Here is a 14884-nt window from a genome sequence, read left to right as displayed (position 1 = left end):
GAGCGAGACTCCATCTCAAAAAATAAAAATAAAAAATAAAGAAAGACTAATGTTCAGGTTTAGATTTTTGGAAGTTCATATGTCATCTCATCCCCCACAAACATTTTATATTTGAAGTTCAGAGACAAAGATCTTAGTTCTGCACCCCAGTTGTATTCCTTTTTTTTTTTTTTTTTTTTTTGAGATGGAATCTCACTCTGTTGCCCAGATGGGAGTGCAGTGATGTGATCTTGTCTCGCTGCAACCTCCACCTCCTGAGTTTAAGTGATTCTTGTGCCTCAGCAAGTAGCTGGGATTACAGGTGTACACCACCATGCCCATCAAATTTTTGGCATTTTTAGGAGAGACAGGATTTTGCCATGTTGGCCAGGCTGGTCTCAAACTCCTGACCTCAAGTGATCCCCCCATCTCAGCCTCCCAAAGTGCTGGGATTACAGGCATGAGCCACCATGCCCGACCTCTCATGGTGTTAATCAAATCTGATTTCTGTTGTGAAGTTATTGATTTTCAGATACATTATTCAGCTGTGGCTTTTAATAATGGATCTTTTAATAATGGACGCTTGGATGACAGAGTTATAGGATTTAAAATCATCATAATAGTAAATGTTAATAGCATAGTACTCATCAAAGTTGTTCACAGAAGTTCTGCTACATGCACATACCAGCTACCCTATTCTTTTTTTTTTTTTTTTGAGATGGAGTCTCGCTCGCTGGGATGCAGTGGCGTGTTCTCGGCTCACTGCAACCTCCACCCCCTGGGTTCAAGCAATTAAATTATCCTGCCTCATCCTCCTGAGTAGCTGGGATTACAGGCACATGCCATCATGCCCGGCTAATTTTTGTATTTTTAGCAGAGACATTGTCTCACTATGTTGGCCAGGCTGGTCTCGAACTCCTGACTTCAAGTGATCTGCCCACATCAGTCTCCCAAAGTATTGGGATTACAGGCATGAGCCACTGCGCCTGGCCAGTTACTCTATCCTTGCATTATCAAATTCTCTCTCTAGACTGGCTTTTTGGCATATAAACATGTGCTAGTACCTCCTATCTTTAAGAACAGTCAAAGACAACAGGCTGGGCGCCGTGGCTCATGCCTATAAGCCTGGCACTTTGGGAGGCTGAGGCTGGTGGATCACTTGAAGCCAGGAATTCAAGACCAGCCTGACCAACATGCCAAAACCCCGTCTCTACTAAAAATACAAAAATTAGCTGTGTGTAGTGGTGGGCACCTGTAATGCCAGCTACTCTGGAGGCCGCAGGAGAATCACCTGAACCCATGAGGTGGAGGTTGCAGTGAGCCATGATTGCACCACTGCACTCCAGCCTGAGCAATAGAGTAAGACTCTGTCTCAAAAAGAAAAAAAAAGAAAAAAAGAAAAAAAACCTCCTTTGACTTACCCTTTGGCCTTGCTTTGTACCCGGGATTTGTTTTAATCAGGTATGGTAAGATGACACACATGGAGACAACTGCCCTGTTGAAAGGGAAGTTTATTACTTACAGCTCCAGAGGAGGGGGCACACCATGCCAGGCAGGGCCACATGGGGAAGCACCTGGGTCAGTGGGCGACAGTGGAGGGAGGGAAAGCACGGCCCAGAACTTTTATAGTGATTTCCTCAAGAAGGAATGGGCATGGCATGGCATGGCTGGCAAGTTTGAGCAAGCTTAGGTTAGATAGTTTAAATAATTTTGGCAGGCTCTGTGCTAGAGGAGTGGTCTCTAGTTGGTCAGTACCTGGCCCTGGGGTGATTTAGGGCTGGGAAATTATTGGCTTTGTGTGTGAGCATTAAATGAAGAAGATGATTGGGAATGTGGGCTTTTGATCGGTTGATTTGCATATGAATGGCATGTTCTTTGGCAAGTTGTTTGCTGTCTATAGTAATAAGCTAGCCCTGGGAAGGGCAGTCACTCCAAGCCCCACAATGTCAAAGCAAGATAAAAAAAAAACATAATTAATAGTCCAGGCTCATGCCTATAATCCCAATACTTTGAGGGGCCAAGGCGGGGGGATCTCTTGAGTCTAGGAGTTCAAGAACAGCCTGGGCAATATAGTGAGACTTCAGCTCTGCAAAAACATTTTTTAAAAATTAGCCAGGCATGGTAGCACCACCCGTAGTCCCAGCTACTCAGGAGCTGAGGCGGGAGGATTGCTTGAGTTCGGGCACAGCATGGCCACTGCAGTCCAGCCTGGGCAACAGAGTAAGACCCTGTCTCAAAAAGAAAAAGAAAAAAACATGATTAACACACACCCTGTCTTTTAGCACCTGTTATGTTTGTTTGATCTCCCTTATGATAAACATCAAAGACTTTGTGATTGCTGCTTCCGCTTCCTCCTCACCTCCACATTCTCTCCCAACCTTGTTCCCTCTCCGCTGAGTCACCTATGACCTTCATGTTGCTAAATCCGAATTCTCTTTATTCATTCATTTATTTATTTATTAGAGACAGGTTCTTGCTATGTTGCCCAGACTGGTCCTCCCACCTCAGCCTCCCATAGTGCTGGGATTACAGGCGTGAGCTACCGTGCCCAGCCTCAGATTCTCTTCTGGGTTCTTATTCTGCTTGATCTCTCAGCAGCATTTCTCACAGATTACTCTTCTCTCCATGAAATTCTTCTCTTGGCTGAGCGCAGCCTGGGCAACATAACGAGACCCTGTCTCTACAACAAATACAGAATTTAGCCAGGTGTTTTGGTGCGTGCCTCTTGTCCCAGCTCATTGTCTCGCCATGTTGCCCAGGCTGGTCTCAAACTCCTGACCTCCAGCGATCTGCCTGCCTCGGCCTCCCAAAATGCTAGAATTACAGGCATGAGCCACCGATTTTACATTTCGGTAGGTCAGAAAGCCCACATGGACACAGTGGGCTAAAATCAAGGTGTTGCCCAGTGAGCCCATGGGCTGGTTCCTTGCCTTTTCCAGCCTGTTGAGGCCACCTGCATTCCTTGCTCATGGTCCCTTCCTCCATGATCAAGGCCAGCAACATAGTATCTCTCCAACCCTTACATCATCATGACTTTCTCTGCCCACATCTGGGAAAGGTTCTCTACCTTTAAGGGTCATGTGATGACAGTAGCCCCCCCCCCAGATAATCCGGGTTAATCTCTCCATCTCAAGGTCCTTAAACTTAATTACATTGGCAGAATTATTTTTCCCATTTTTTGTAAAGTACCATATTTAGGGTTCTGAGGATAAGCATGTGGACCCTTTTGGGAGCCATTATCCTGCCAACCATAGTTCCCATCCCAAGCAAGCAAAAGCCAGAGTTGTCCCCACGACTTTCAAGGCCCTTAGAGTCAGTCTCCACTTGCCAGTCTAACTTCTCGTAGCTCTCTCCCTCACCCCTAACACTCAGCAGCCTGGTCTCAAACAGCCAGTACTGAACCCAGTGTGTTCTCACAGGGCCTTTGTGCTTGGCTGTTTCTTCTGCCTAAACCATACCTCTCTCCAGTCCTTTTCTTGGTTGATTTCTCCTTCTCATTCTGATCTCAGCTTTGATGTCACCTCAGAGACATGGAAATTCCAAAAAGCCTTCTAACCATCACTGTCATGTGACCCCAGTCGCCCCAGAGCAACTGCCATGGCTGATGGGTTTCTTGTTGGTGTGTATTTTTGGTGTCTCACTCCCTCCCTCTTAACTGCCACATGTGTAAAAACCTTACCTGTCTGTGTCTCTGATGCCATAATGGTGTGTGGCACATAGTAGGTACTCAGTAAACACCTGCCAAGTGACACTGGAAGAGGATGATTGGTGCTTCTGCTTATGCACCAGGATACACCACTGCAGGACCATAGCGTGAACACAGATTTCAAGTCGTTGGACCTTGATATTTCATAGTTCTTTTTTTTCTTTCTTTCTTTTTTTTTTTTTTTTTTTTTTGAGATGGAGTCTCTCTCTGTCGCCCAGGCTGGAGTTCACTGGTGCGATCTCAGCTCACTGCAACCTCTGCCTCCCTGGTTCAAGCAATTCTCCTGTGTCAGCCTCCCGAGTAGCTGGGATTACAGGTGTGCACCACCATGCCCAGCTTTTTTGTACTTTTAGTAGAGATGGGGTTTCACCATGTTGGCCAGGCTGGTCTCAAATTCCTGACCTCAGGCGATCCATCCGCCTCAGCCGCCCAAAGTGCTGGGATTACAGGCATGAGCCACTGCCTCTGGCCTTTTTTTTTTTTCTTAATGACAAGGCCTCTGTTATGCTGGCTGGAGTACAGTGGCATGTTCATAGCTCACTACAGCCTCTAACTCATGGTCTCAAGCCATCCTCCTGTCTCAGCCTCCTGAGGGATTGGGACTACAGGCATACCACCATGCCCAGCTAATTTTTAAATTTTTGAAGAGAATGGGTCTCACCATGTTGCCCAGGCCGATCTTAAATTTCTGGGCTCAAGTGGTCCTCCTGCCTTGGCCTCCCAAAGCGTTGAGATTACAGACATGAGCCACTAATGCCTTACCATAGTTTTTGATGAGTTATTTGCATTGTTTAAACTTTTACATATAGTGGGAAATGTTTTGAATATTTGTATATTGCTTTATATTATTATTATTATTATTATTATTGAGACAGAGTCTCACTCTATTGCCTGGGCTGGAGTGCAGTGGCACAATCTTGGCTCACTGCAACCTCTGCCTCCAAGGTTTAAGCATTTCTCCTGCCTCACCCACCTGAGTAGCTGGGATTACAGGTGCATGACACTGTTCCTGGCGATTTTTTTTTTTTTTTTTTTTTTTTGAGATGGAGTCTCACTCTGTCACTTAGGCTAGAGTGCAGTGGCCTGATCTCGGCTCACTGCAACCTCTGCCTCCCGGGTCTAAGCAATTCTCCTGCCTCAGCCTCCTGAGTAACTGGGATTACAGGTGGGCGCCACCACGCCCAACTAATTTTTGTATTTTTAGTAGAGACAGGGTTTCACCATGCTGGCCAGGCTGGTCTCGAACTCCTGACCTCAGGCAATCCGCCCGCCTTGGCCTCCCAAAGTTCTGGGATTATAGGCATGAGCCACTGTGCCTGGCCAAGTTTTGTATTTTTAATAGAGATAGGGTTTCACCATGCTGGCCAGGCTGGTCTCAAACTCCTGACCTCAAGTGATCCACCTGCCTCGACCTCCCAAAGTGCTGGGATTACAGGCGTGAGCCACCACGGCTGGCCTTTATATTGATTTTGTGCAAATCAAATTCACATGAAATATGATTGTACTGCATTTTCATAAGGCGACTTATCTACAGTCAGAGTGGCAGATCTCGTTTGGTTTGATTTCTCAATATGGAAGATCTTTACTCTTGGGGACAAGATGATGACTATTCTTTTCTCACACCCTCCTCTGTCACCTCCCTTTCAGAAAGCATGCTCTGAATTGCCATCGGATGAAGCCTGCTCTGTTCAGCGTGCTCTGTGAGATCAAGGAAAAGACAGGTAGGCTGTTTAGAAGACACTTTCTGGCCGAGCGTGGTGGCTCATGCCTGTAATCCCAGCACATTGGGAGGCGGAGGCGGGCAGATCACCTGAGGCTGGATTCCAGACCAGCCTGACCAACATGGAGAAACCCTGTCTCTATTAAAAATACAAAAATTAGCCAGGCATGGTGGCACATGCCTGTAATCCCAGCTACTTGGGAGGCTGAGGCAGGAGAATCACTTGAACCCAGGAGGTGGAGGTTGCAGTGAGCCGAGATCACGCCATTGCACTCCAGCCTGGGCAAGAAGAGTAAGACTCCGTCTCAAAAAAAAAAAAAAAAAAAGGAAAGAAAAGAAAAAGAAAAGTTGAAAAAATAGTACAGAGAGTTCTCATATCTCCTTCTCCGGGCTTCCTGTCTCGTCAACACCTTCAGAGCCATAGTACAAATATGGAAACCAGGAAATTACGCTGAGTACAATGATCTTTAACTGAACTACAGACCTCATTTGGAGTTCCCCAGTTTTTGCCCTGATGCTCTTTTCTGCCCTGAATCCCACGTTGTATTTAGTCATCATGTCTCTTTGGTCTCCTGTGATCTGTGACCTTGTCATCCATGAATGACGCTGACCATTTTAAGAAGCGCTCAGTCATTTCGTAGAACATCCCTCAGTGCGGTTTGTCTGATGTTTCCTCTAGATTGGACTGAAGTTGTGCGTCTGTGGCCAGAGTCCCACAGAGGCGATGTGTGTGTCCTCAGCACATTGTGTCAGGGAAAACATGCTGTCAATATGTCCTGTCACTGCTACCATTGACCTTGATCACTTGGTCAAGGTTAATAACAATTTGAAAGTAGCTTATAAGTGGGGCCACCAAATAAGATGAAGATATTTAAACCAAGGGTCATCTGCACAACGTGTCACTTGATTTCTTAGAGTGAGTTGGTCTCTTGAGGTCAATTATTTGAATTTTGTGTGTCACTTTGGAGCGTAGCACTTCATATTTGCTGAGGCTTGTGAAAAGTGTGTGTATATGTTGTACAAAAGTGTGTTTCTTTCTGAACACTGTATTGGTGCAAGATTGATGTGTACTTGACATATATAGTAGTTGAGAACAGCAAGAGGGTCTGAATTCTGCCTCCACCTCTGGCTGCATGACCCTGGTCCTTGGCTGAACCTTTCTCTGTTCCTGGTCCTCCTCTGATTTGGGGGGCAATAATAATACTTAGCTCATGGTTACTGAGGACTGTTGAGGGCTATGTGAATTCATATATGTAAGGCTGTGGGCATGGTGCCCAGCCTTCAGAAGAGATCTGGTGACTAAAGGAGAAATTCAAGTTTAAATCTACATTTAAGTTTCGCCTAAATGCTATGAGGACATGATGTCCCTAACCCTCCCCAGTGTAAATTTATTTTTATTTTTATTTTTTGGAGATGGAGTTTCACTCTTATTGCCCAGGCTGGAGTGCAATGGCATGATCTTGGCTCACTGCAATCTCCGCCTTCCGGGTTCAAGCGATTCTCCTGCCTCAGCCTCTGAGTAGCCGGGATTACAGGCGCCTGCCACCACACCCAGCTAATTTTTTGTATTTTTTATTAAAGATGGGGTTTCACCATGTTGGCCAGGCTGGTCTTGAACTCCTGACCTCAGGTGATCCGCCTGCCTGTCTGCCTCCCAAAGTGCTGGGATTACAGGCGTGAGCCACCACACCTGGCCTCTTTTTTTTTTTTTTTTTTTTTTGGAGACAGGGTCTCACTCTGTCACCCAGGCTGGAGGGCAGTGACATAATCTTGGCTCACTTCAGCCTCCTGGGTGGGTGATCCTCCCACCCCACCCTCCCAAGTAGCTGGGACTACAGGCACGAGCCACGTTGCCCAGCTAATTTTTGTATTTTTTGTAGAGAGAGGGTTTTGTCATGTTGCCCAGGCTGGTCTCAAACTCCTGGCCTCCCAAAATGCTGGGATTACGTGTGTGAGCCACTGTGCCCCACCAGGCTCATATTCTGTTCTGCCTCTGCCTGCTTCACCCAATTCTCTAAGGAGCCCTGATTCCTTTCAGAGTAAATCTTGGCCTTTGATGTGCTCATTGCTGTTGGGGTGTTGCTGCTCTTGGACACTCTTAGGACACAGAGCTAAGGAATATTTGTGGGTTATTACAGATGCGTGTGTACACACACACACGTGCGCACACATTCACATCTGTTTTCCTATGTCTTTATATATTAAAAACCATGAGTTCATTATGATATCTTTATTTTTGTTTATTTATTTATTTATTTATTCTCACTCTGTTGCCCAGCCTGGAGTGCAGTGGTGCAATCTCAGCCTCCCAGGTTCAAGCATTTCTCCTGCCTCAGCCTCTGAGTAGCTGGGATTATGGTGTGCACCACCACGCCTGGCTAATTTTGTATTTTTAGTAGAGACAGGGTTTCATCATGTTGGCCAGACTCGTCTCAAACTCCTGACCTCAAGTGACCTGCCCGCCTCAGCCTCCCAAAGTGCTGGGATTAGAGATGTGAGCCACCACACCCAGCTTATTTTTATTTTTGAGACAGGGTCTCACTCTGTCACCAGGCTGGAATGCACTGGTGAAGTCACAACTCATTGCAGCCTCAACCTCCTGGGCTCAAGCAATCCTCCCACCTTGGCCTCCCAAAGTGCTGGGATTACATGCATGAGCCACTGTACCTGGCCCACTCCAATATCTTTAATTCTAGTTCACCACAGAGTTCCCACTATTTTTCTCTCTTCCCAGGTTTGTGACTCCTTCCTCCAACAGTGAGAGCCTGCTCCTGTTGTCCTCAGTACTTTTGCTTGTGTAATCAATCTCCCACCTCCTTCACCCCCAAGTATACTTAATCCCCCAGCCAAGCAGACCCCTCCTTGTCCCCACCCCCCAGCAGACTGCTGCTGCTGACAGCCCCCACATGATATGCCCCCTGTTGGTCTCCAACACCCAGTGCCAGGTCATCCTCCCGACGGGGCCAGATGCTGGGCTGTGATGCCCCTGGCTTCCTGCCCACCTCATATGCCTCTCATGGGTATGTAAATATCTGATGACCTGTCTTATCTGTTCCTTATTTAAATTGTGGGGAGCAGATGCCATGGAAATGGAAACACAAAGGTTAGGCTTTCCTGGGGAACCAGACACACAAGTTTCTTGTTAGCGGTGAACTGGTTTTAAGCAAATTTGCCCTCAACTCCCTGGCAGCACTCCCTGATGGTGCTTCAGCATTCGTGTGGTAAGCTGGACAAGCGGGGGCCCTGTACCCGAATGAGCCCCAAGTACTGCAGGCTGAGGGAAGCCGCTCAGAAGGACACAGCCAATGTGTATCCACCCCCTGGAGACACTGGCTGTGGTCATGTGTTTCTTAGTATTGTGGAATTGTGTAATGTTGGTCCCTTTCACTTTTCACCTAATAAAAATAAGCCAGTGTCAGGACCACTTGCTGAGGCATGTGTACCACTAGGCACAGGCAGCCCAAGTTGTCCCTTGCTCACCCCTGACCCTGACCCCAGGAAGCAGCCTTTGGGGGCTCCCCACTGCCCACAGCGGGTGTTTAGCAATGCAACATCTGGAATTTAGTAATAATAAAAAGCTATTTTAAAAAGTACTTTTTTAAGGCTGGGTGCGGTGGCTCATGCCTGTAATCCCAACACTTTGGGAGGCCGAGGCAGTTGGACCACCTGAGATCAGGAGTTCGAGACCAGCCTGACCAACATGGTGAAACCCCATCTCTACTAAAAATACAAAAATTAGCTGGGCGTGGTGGCGTGCGCCTGTAATCCCAGTTACTCAGGAGGCTGAGGCAGGAGTATCACTTGAACCCAGGAGGCAGAGGTTGCAGTGAGATGACATTGCGCCACTGCACTCCAGCCTGGGTGACAGAGTGAGACCCTGTCTAAAAAAAAAAGTACTTTAATCAACTGTAGTCTCAGGAAGCTGTCATTCTTGACCTTCCTACCAGTGAGCTGCTGGGGCTGAACGAGAAACCGATTTTTGAGAGTGTGGGTGTTCAGCCTGGGCACGCCTCTTCATAATTCCATCTGCCCCTGTGTGGATGTTACTGCATGAGTCTGTTAGTCTCAAATTCAGCAGTTTCAGGAGGGAAAACAAGAGTTGATACCAACTGTTGCCAGTGCAGCTGAGATGTCTGTCCATTTCAACCCCTGGTGTCGCCCCACCTCCCTACCCCCATCTGCCTAGGCTTTGAGGGCCATGCTCAGGACTTTTTTTTTTTTTTTAGACAGAGTTTCACTCTTGTTGCCTAGGCTGGAGTGCAATGGCGCAATCTCGGCTCACTGCCTCCCAGGTTCAAGCAATTTTCCTGCCTCAGCCTCCTGAGTAGCTGGGATTACAGGCATCTGCCACCACACCCGGCTAATTTTTTGTATTTAGTAGAGACAGGGTTTCACCCTGTTGGTCAGGCTGGTCTTGAACTCCTGACCTCAGGTGATCTGCCCACCTCGGCCTCCCAAAGTGCTGGCATTACAGCCATGCGCCACCATGCCCGGCGACATTTTTAATTTTTTAATTTTTTTTTTTTTTTTTTTTTTTAATTAAGACACAGAGTCTCACTGTGTGGCCCAGACTGGCTTCAAACTCCTGGGCTCAAGTGATCCTCACACCTCAGCTTCCGCACACACCACCATGTCTAGGGGTCGCTGAGGACTATTTTTGGGGGGATGAGGTCTTAGTATGTTGCCCAGGTTGGCCTTGAACTCCTGAGCTCAAGTGATCCTCCTGCCTCAGCCTCCCAAGGTGTGGGGTTACAGGCATGCGCCACTGTGCCTGGCCACTCAGGACTTTTGATTCCTCCAAGCTGAGTCCCAAGGCCGCTGCAGGGCTCAGAGCACAGGCCACCTGGGCATTTCCTTGGAAGCTAATGCTTTCTTCCCACTGACTGGCTCAAACATCTGGGTACAGTGTATGTTTTGGGGTACAGTAGGACAGGGATGAGACAGCAACTGCTCCTCCCTGAAATGCACAAGCCTGGAGCTGAGGGATGCCTGTTCCTGAGTGTCACCTGGAGTGTCCAGGTATCTTTTTACATCAGGAAGTGCAGTCAGTGAGTGCTGTGGGTCCCACCTGTGGGCCACCAGCCTTGATGTCAGGAACACCTCAGCCTTCTAGTCTCGGAGACAAGCCAGCCAGTGGCAGGAAAGTAAACAGGATCTCGATTCTGCTCCATCTGTCCCCATCCCGTGACTAGGAATGGCCAAGTCTCAGCCCAGAGGAAACTGTTCATGGTCCTGATCCTGCACCCTGTGGTACCCACGGGCTGCCTCTTGAAGGGCAATCCCATGAGCCGGGGTCCTGGCGTGCTTCTCGATTTAACCCACAGTTCTCACATTGCCCTCTGGCTGAAGTCTGCAGCAGGCCTTATGGTAAAGACCAAACTTCCACAGAGCGTTTAAAGCCTGGTGGGGCAGGACATGGTGGCTCACACCTATAATCCCAGTATTTTGGAATCGCTTGAGCCCAAGAGTATGAGACCAACCTGGGCAACACAGTAAGACCCTGTCTCTACAACAACAACAACGACAAAGATTAAGTCTGGTGGGTATTGATGGAGCCTGGGCAGGCAGCTCGGGGCTTCCTCGAGTTGTTCCCCAGAGCCCTGCACAGCCTCGGGCAGACCCTTTTCTCCTGTTTTACAGATGGGCAGTGGGAAGCTCTAAGAGACAGGGTCCTCCCCAGGGCACACCAGTCACCCACAGCCAGGCTGCATGCCGCCCCACCCCGTACGCTGTCCTCACTCGTGAAAGGGACCCAGGGCCTGTGTCTCATGGCCGGCACTCATGGGCCCCACACACCCACCTGTGTCATCTGAACAATGACCATTCCTGGCCAGCGCAGGGTCTACGATGCGCTATGTTCTCAGGGTCTGTCCCGGTGCCTTTCTGTTTTTGTTGATTGAAAAACTGTTTCTGGTGACTGATACATACTAACTGAAATCCCTTTCATCCAGTTCCCCTTATGAGGTTCAGAAGATTCAGTGTCTGGGGGCCTGACTTAGAACACAGGGCTTATCACTCACAGCAGCCTGAAAAGAAAGTGGCCCTCCATGTAAACCTGGCATCACCGGATGCACTGCCAGCAGTCCCTGGTGAACCCCAGGAATGGCCTGTCGGAGGTATGCAGGCAGGTCCCTCAAAGCTTGTCTCCTGGGGTCAGCTTCACCACACCACAGTGTCTGGGTGTTCCTGCCCTGCGGTGGTCTCTGAAGGCCAAGGACACCCTCAGCGTATGCATTTCCTCCCAAACCCTCCTTCCCAGAAACAGCTGTCCTCCTCGGTGTCTAGAGGAGCTGTTCTGAGAACAAAATAAACCCTGATTAGTTGCAGAGCTTTGAATTTAGCTGGGAGAACCAGATACTGGCCACAGTCCCTTTGCTGAGACCCTGGGACTAGGTATGTTGCAGAATTCGAAAGCGTTGGATTTAAGATGTGTCACGTTGGCCAGGTACAGTGGCTCACGCCTATAATCCCAGCACTTTGGGAGGCTGAGGCAGACGGATCACCTGAGGTCAGGAGTTCGAGACCAGCCTGGCCAATATGGTGAACCACCCCCCCACCTCCCTCACCCACCCAACTCTACTAAAAATACAAAAACTAGCTGGGCATGGTGGCGGGTGCCTATAATCCTAGCTACACGGGAGGCTGAGGCAGAAGAATCACTTGAACCTGGGATGTGAGGGTTGCAGTGAGCTGAGATCACACCACTGCACCCCAGCTTGGGCGACAGAGTGAGACTCTGCCTCTAAAAAAATATAAAAATAAAAAATAAGGTTTGTCACATTGATGTTCCCAGTGAGGACTGAGGCGTGGCCTGAATTCACACAGTGGTGTTTGGCACCAGAGCAGGGACAGCCTGGCACGTTGGAATGTGTCAGGCTTTACCTCCACATGAGCATGAGTGACAGCTTGTGTGAAAAGCTTCGGATCTCAGATCTCGAGTGGGTAGGCAGCTCCGAGACGGTGTGCTGAGCCCCAGAGGCCCCTTGCAGACCCACCCGGCCATCCCATCCTGGGCCCTTCTTGAGAAGGGGCCTGCTTTGCCTTCTCCACCCTGTGACTGTGTCTCTGGGGAACAAGAAGTTTCTCAGCCAGGGCTGTTGTGCTGCAGGAACCCTTGCTGTGCTGTAGGAACGCACAGAGCCCCATTCAGAGGAGTAAATGTAAATAATGCATAACATCAGGGAATGCCTTTTTGTCTTCCTGACTAATGATTGGCCTTGCTAGTAGTTGGCAGGCATAAGCCATTCTCATTCTTTCCCTTCCTCGTCAGCCGGTCGGATCTGTTGCAATTACAGAATCGGGTTCTGTAAATTCAGCCAGGAAGCTGGGGTGTCATGGTGCTCATGGGGCTTTCCTGGGTCCTAGCAGTCACCCTGAGGCCTATGAGTCACCTCTCTGGAACTGAGATCCTTTTTCTAATTAGCTGTACCCTGGGGCTGAGTCCCATGTACATTTCTTTAGGGTTCTTGTGGGAGTAGACCCCGGCAGCTGGGGGACTTATTCTCCAGGTTGATTGGAGTATCCTTTCCTCCCCTCAGTCTCAGGGTAACTCACAAATTGAGCCCCTGAGTCTCATCAGCTGGGTGGCTCCAGACACTCACCACAGGGCTGTTTACATTTGAATTAATTAAAACCAAATGCAATTAACCAGTGCATTCCTCAGCCACACCAGCCACATTTCAAGTCTCAGCAGCCACACAGGGCTGGTGCCTCCTATAATAGAAAGGTCTAGAACATCCTATCATTGCCAAAGTGTCTGTTGGACAGAGAAGTGGATCATTGTATATAAATATACAGATTAAGGAATCTGAAAACAACCTGATGTCCATGATAACTAGAAAAACAAAATGTGTGTCCAGGCGCCATGGCTCACACCTGTAATTCCAGCACTTTGGGAGGCCGAGGTGGGTGGATCATTTGAGGTCAGGGGTTCGAGACCAGCCTGGCCAACATGGTGAAACCCCGTCTCTACTAAAAATATAAAAATTAGCTGGGCGTGGTGGCATATGCCTGTAATCCCAGCTACTCGGGAGGCTGAGGCGCGAGAATCACTTGCACCTGGGAGGCGGAGGTTGCAGTGAGCGGAGATCACGCCATTGCACTCTAGCCTAGGCGACAGAGCAAGACTCTCTCTCAAAAAAAAAAAAAAAGAAAGAAAACAAAACAAAACGTGATCCATCCATGCAATGGAGTATTATTCAGCCATAAAGAGGAATGAAGTATTGGCACAGGCTGCAACGTGGGTGCACCTTGAAAACATGATGCTGGGTAGGAGAAGCCAGATGTGAAGTGTCACATCACATGCTGTGTGATTCCATCAATATGAAGAGTCCAGATCAGGCAAATCCATAGAGACAGGAAGACTCGTGGTTGTCCCGGGGCTAGGGAGGGGGCGTAGAGAGTGACTGCTCATAGAGACGGGGTATCTTTAGGGAGGATGAGAATGTTAGCTAGTGGTGGTGGTCGCACAACCTTGGGAATAAACTAAAAACCACTGAAGTATTCACTTTAAGCAGATGAATTATATGGCATGTGAATTATATCTCAATAAAGCTCACCTCAAGGATTGAGGGTCTTTGGTAGGGGCCGTATCTAAAACAGTGTGCCTGTAGCTTAAGGCCTTAGTGCACATACACATTCTTATGAATTAGCACTTCTTTGCTGCCTCTTAGGGCTTAACCACTGACGGAAACTGTCTTGTGTGCTTGCACTTTTCTGGTTTGTCTTCTGACCTCTGACTCCTTTCCTGGAAGACCAGCATCAAGAAAGCACAAGGCAGATCTGTGGTTCATCTCTGCCCTGTTGTGGGCTTGGCACACTGTAGATACTAGGGAGCTTCTTTTTTTCTTTTGAGATGGAGTCTCGCTCTGTCACCCAGGCTGGAGTGCAATTGTGCGATCTCGGCTCACTGCAACCTCCATTTCCCGGGTTCAAGCGGGTCTCCTGCCTCAGCCTCCCAAGTAGCTGGGATTACAGGTGCCTGCCACCATGCCCAACTAATTTTTGTATTTTTAGTAGAGATGGGATTTCACCGCGTTGGCCAGGCTGGTTTCGAACTCCTGACCTCAGGTAATCCACCCGCCTCGGCCTCCCAAAGTGCTGGGATTTACAGGCATGAGCCACCGTGCCTGACCAGAACTTTTTTTTTCTTTCTTTTTCTTTGTCTTTAGTTATTTATTTATTTATTTTAGACGGAGTCTTGCTCAGTTGCCCAGGCTGGAGTGCAGTGGTGCGATCTCGGCTCACTGCAAGCTCCACCTCCCGGGTTCGGGTTCATGCCATTCTCCTGCCTCCGCCTCCTGAGTAGTTGGGACTACAGGCGCCCACCACCACACTCCGCTAATTTTTTGTATTTTTAGTAGAGATGGGGTTTCATCGTGTTAGCCAGGATGGTCTCGATCTCCTGACCTCGTGACCCGCCCACCTCGACCTCCCAAAGTGCTGGGACTATAGGCGTGAGCCACCGCGCCCAGCCTCTT

General features: G+C 48.6%; 1 protein-coding gene across 2 annotated transcripts in view; it reads left to right on the top strand.

Annotated features, from left to right (window-relative positions):
• Positions 1-14884, top strand: part of PBX4 (PBX homeobox 4) — a 55867-nt gene that overhangs the window by 14089 nt on the left and 26894 nt on the right. For both annotated transcript variants that reach the window (XM_001137150.6, XM_063801418.1), the window contains one exon: positions 5333-5406. In XM_001137150.6, coding sequence (XP_001137150.4) covers positions 5333-5406 — 74 coding nt within the window. The remainder of the gene's footprint in view (positions 1-5332; positions 5407-14884) is intronic.

The sequence above is a fragment of the Pan troglodytes genome, chromosome 20, assembly GCF_028858775.2.
Source record: "Pan troglodytes isolate AG18354 chromosome 20, NHGRI_mPanTro3-v2.0_pri, whole genome shotgun sequence".
Classification (NCBI taxonomy): Eukaryota; Metazoa; Chordata; class Mammalia; order Primates; family Hominidae; genus Pan; species Pan troglodytes.
Note: the sequence above shows the minus strand (reverse complement) of the source record. Positions and strands in the feature narration are given on the sequence as shown.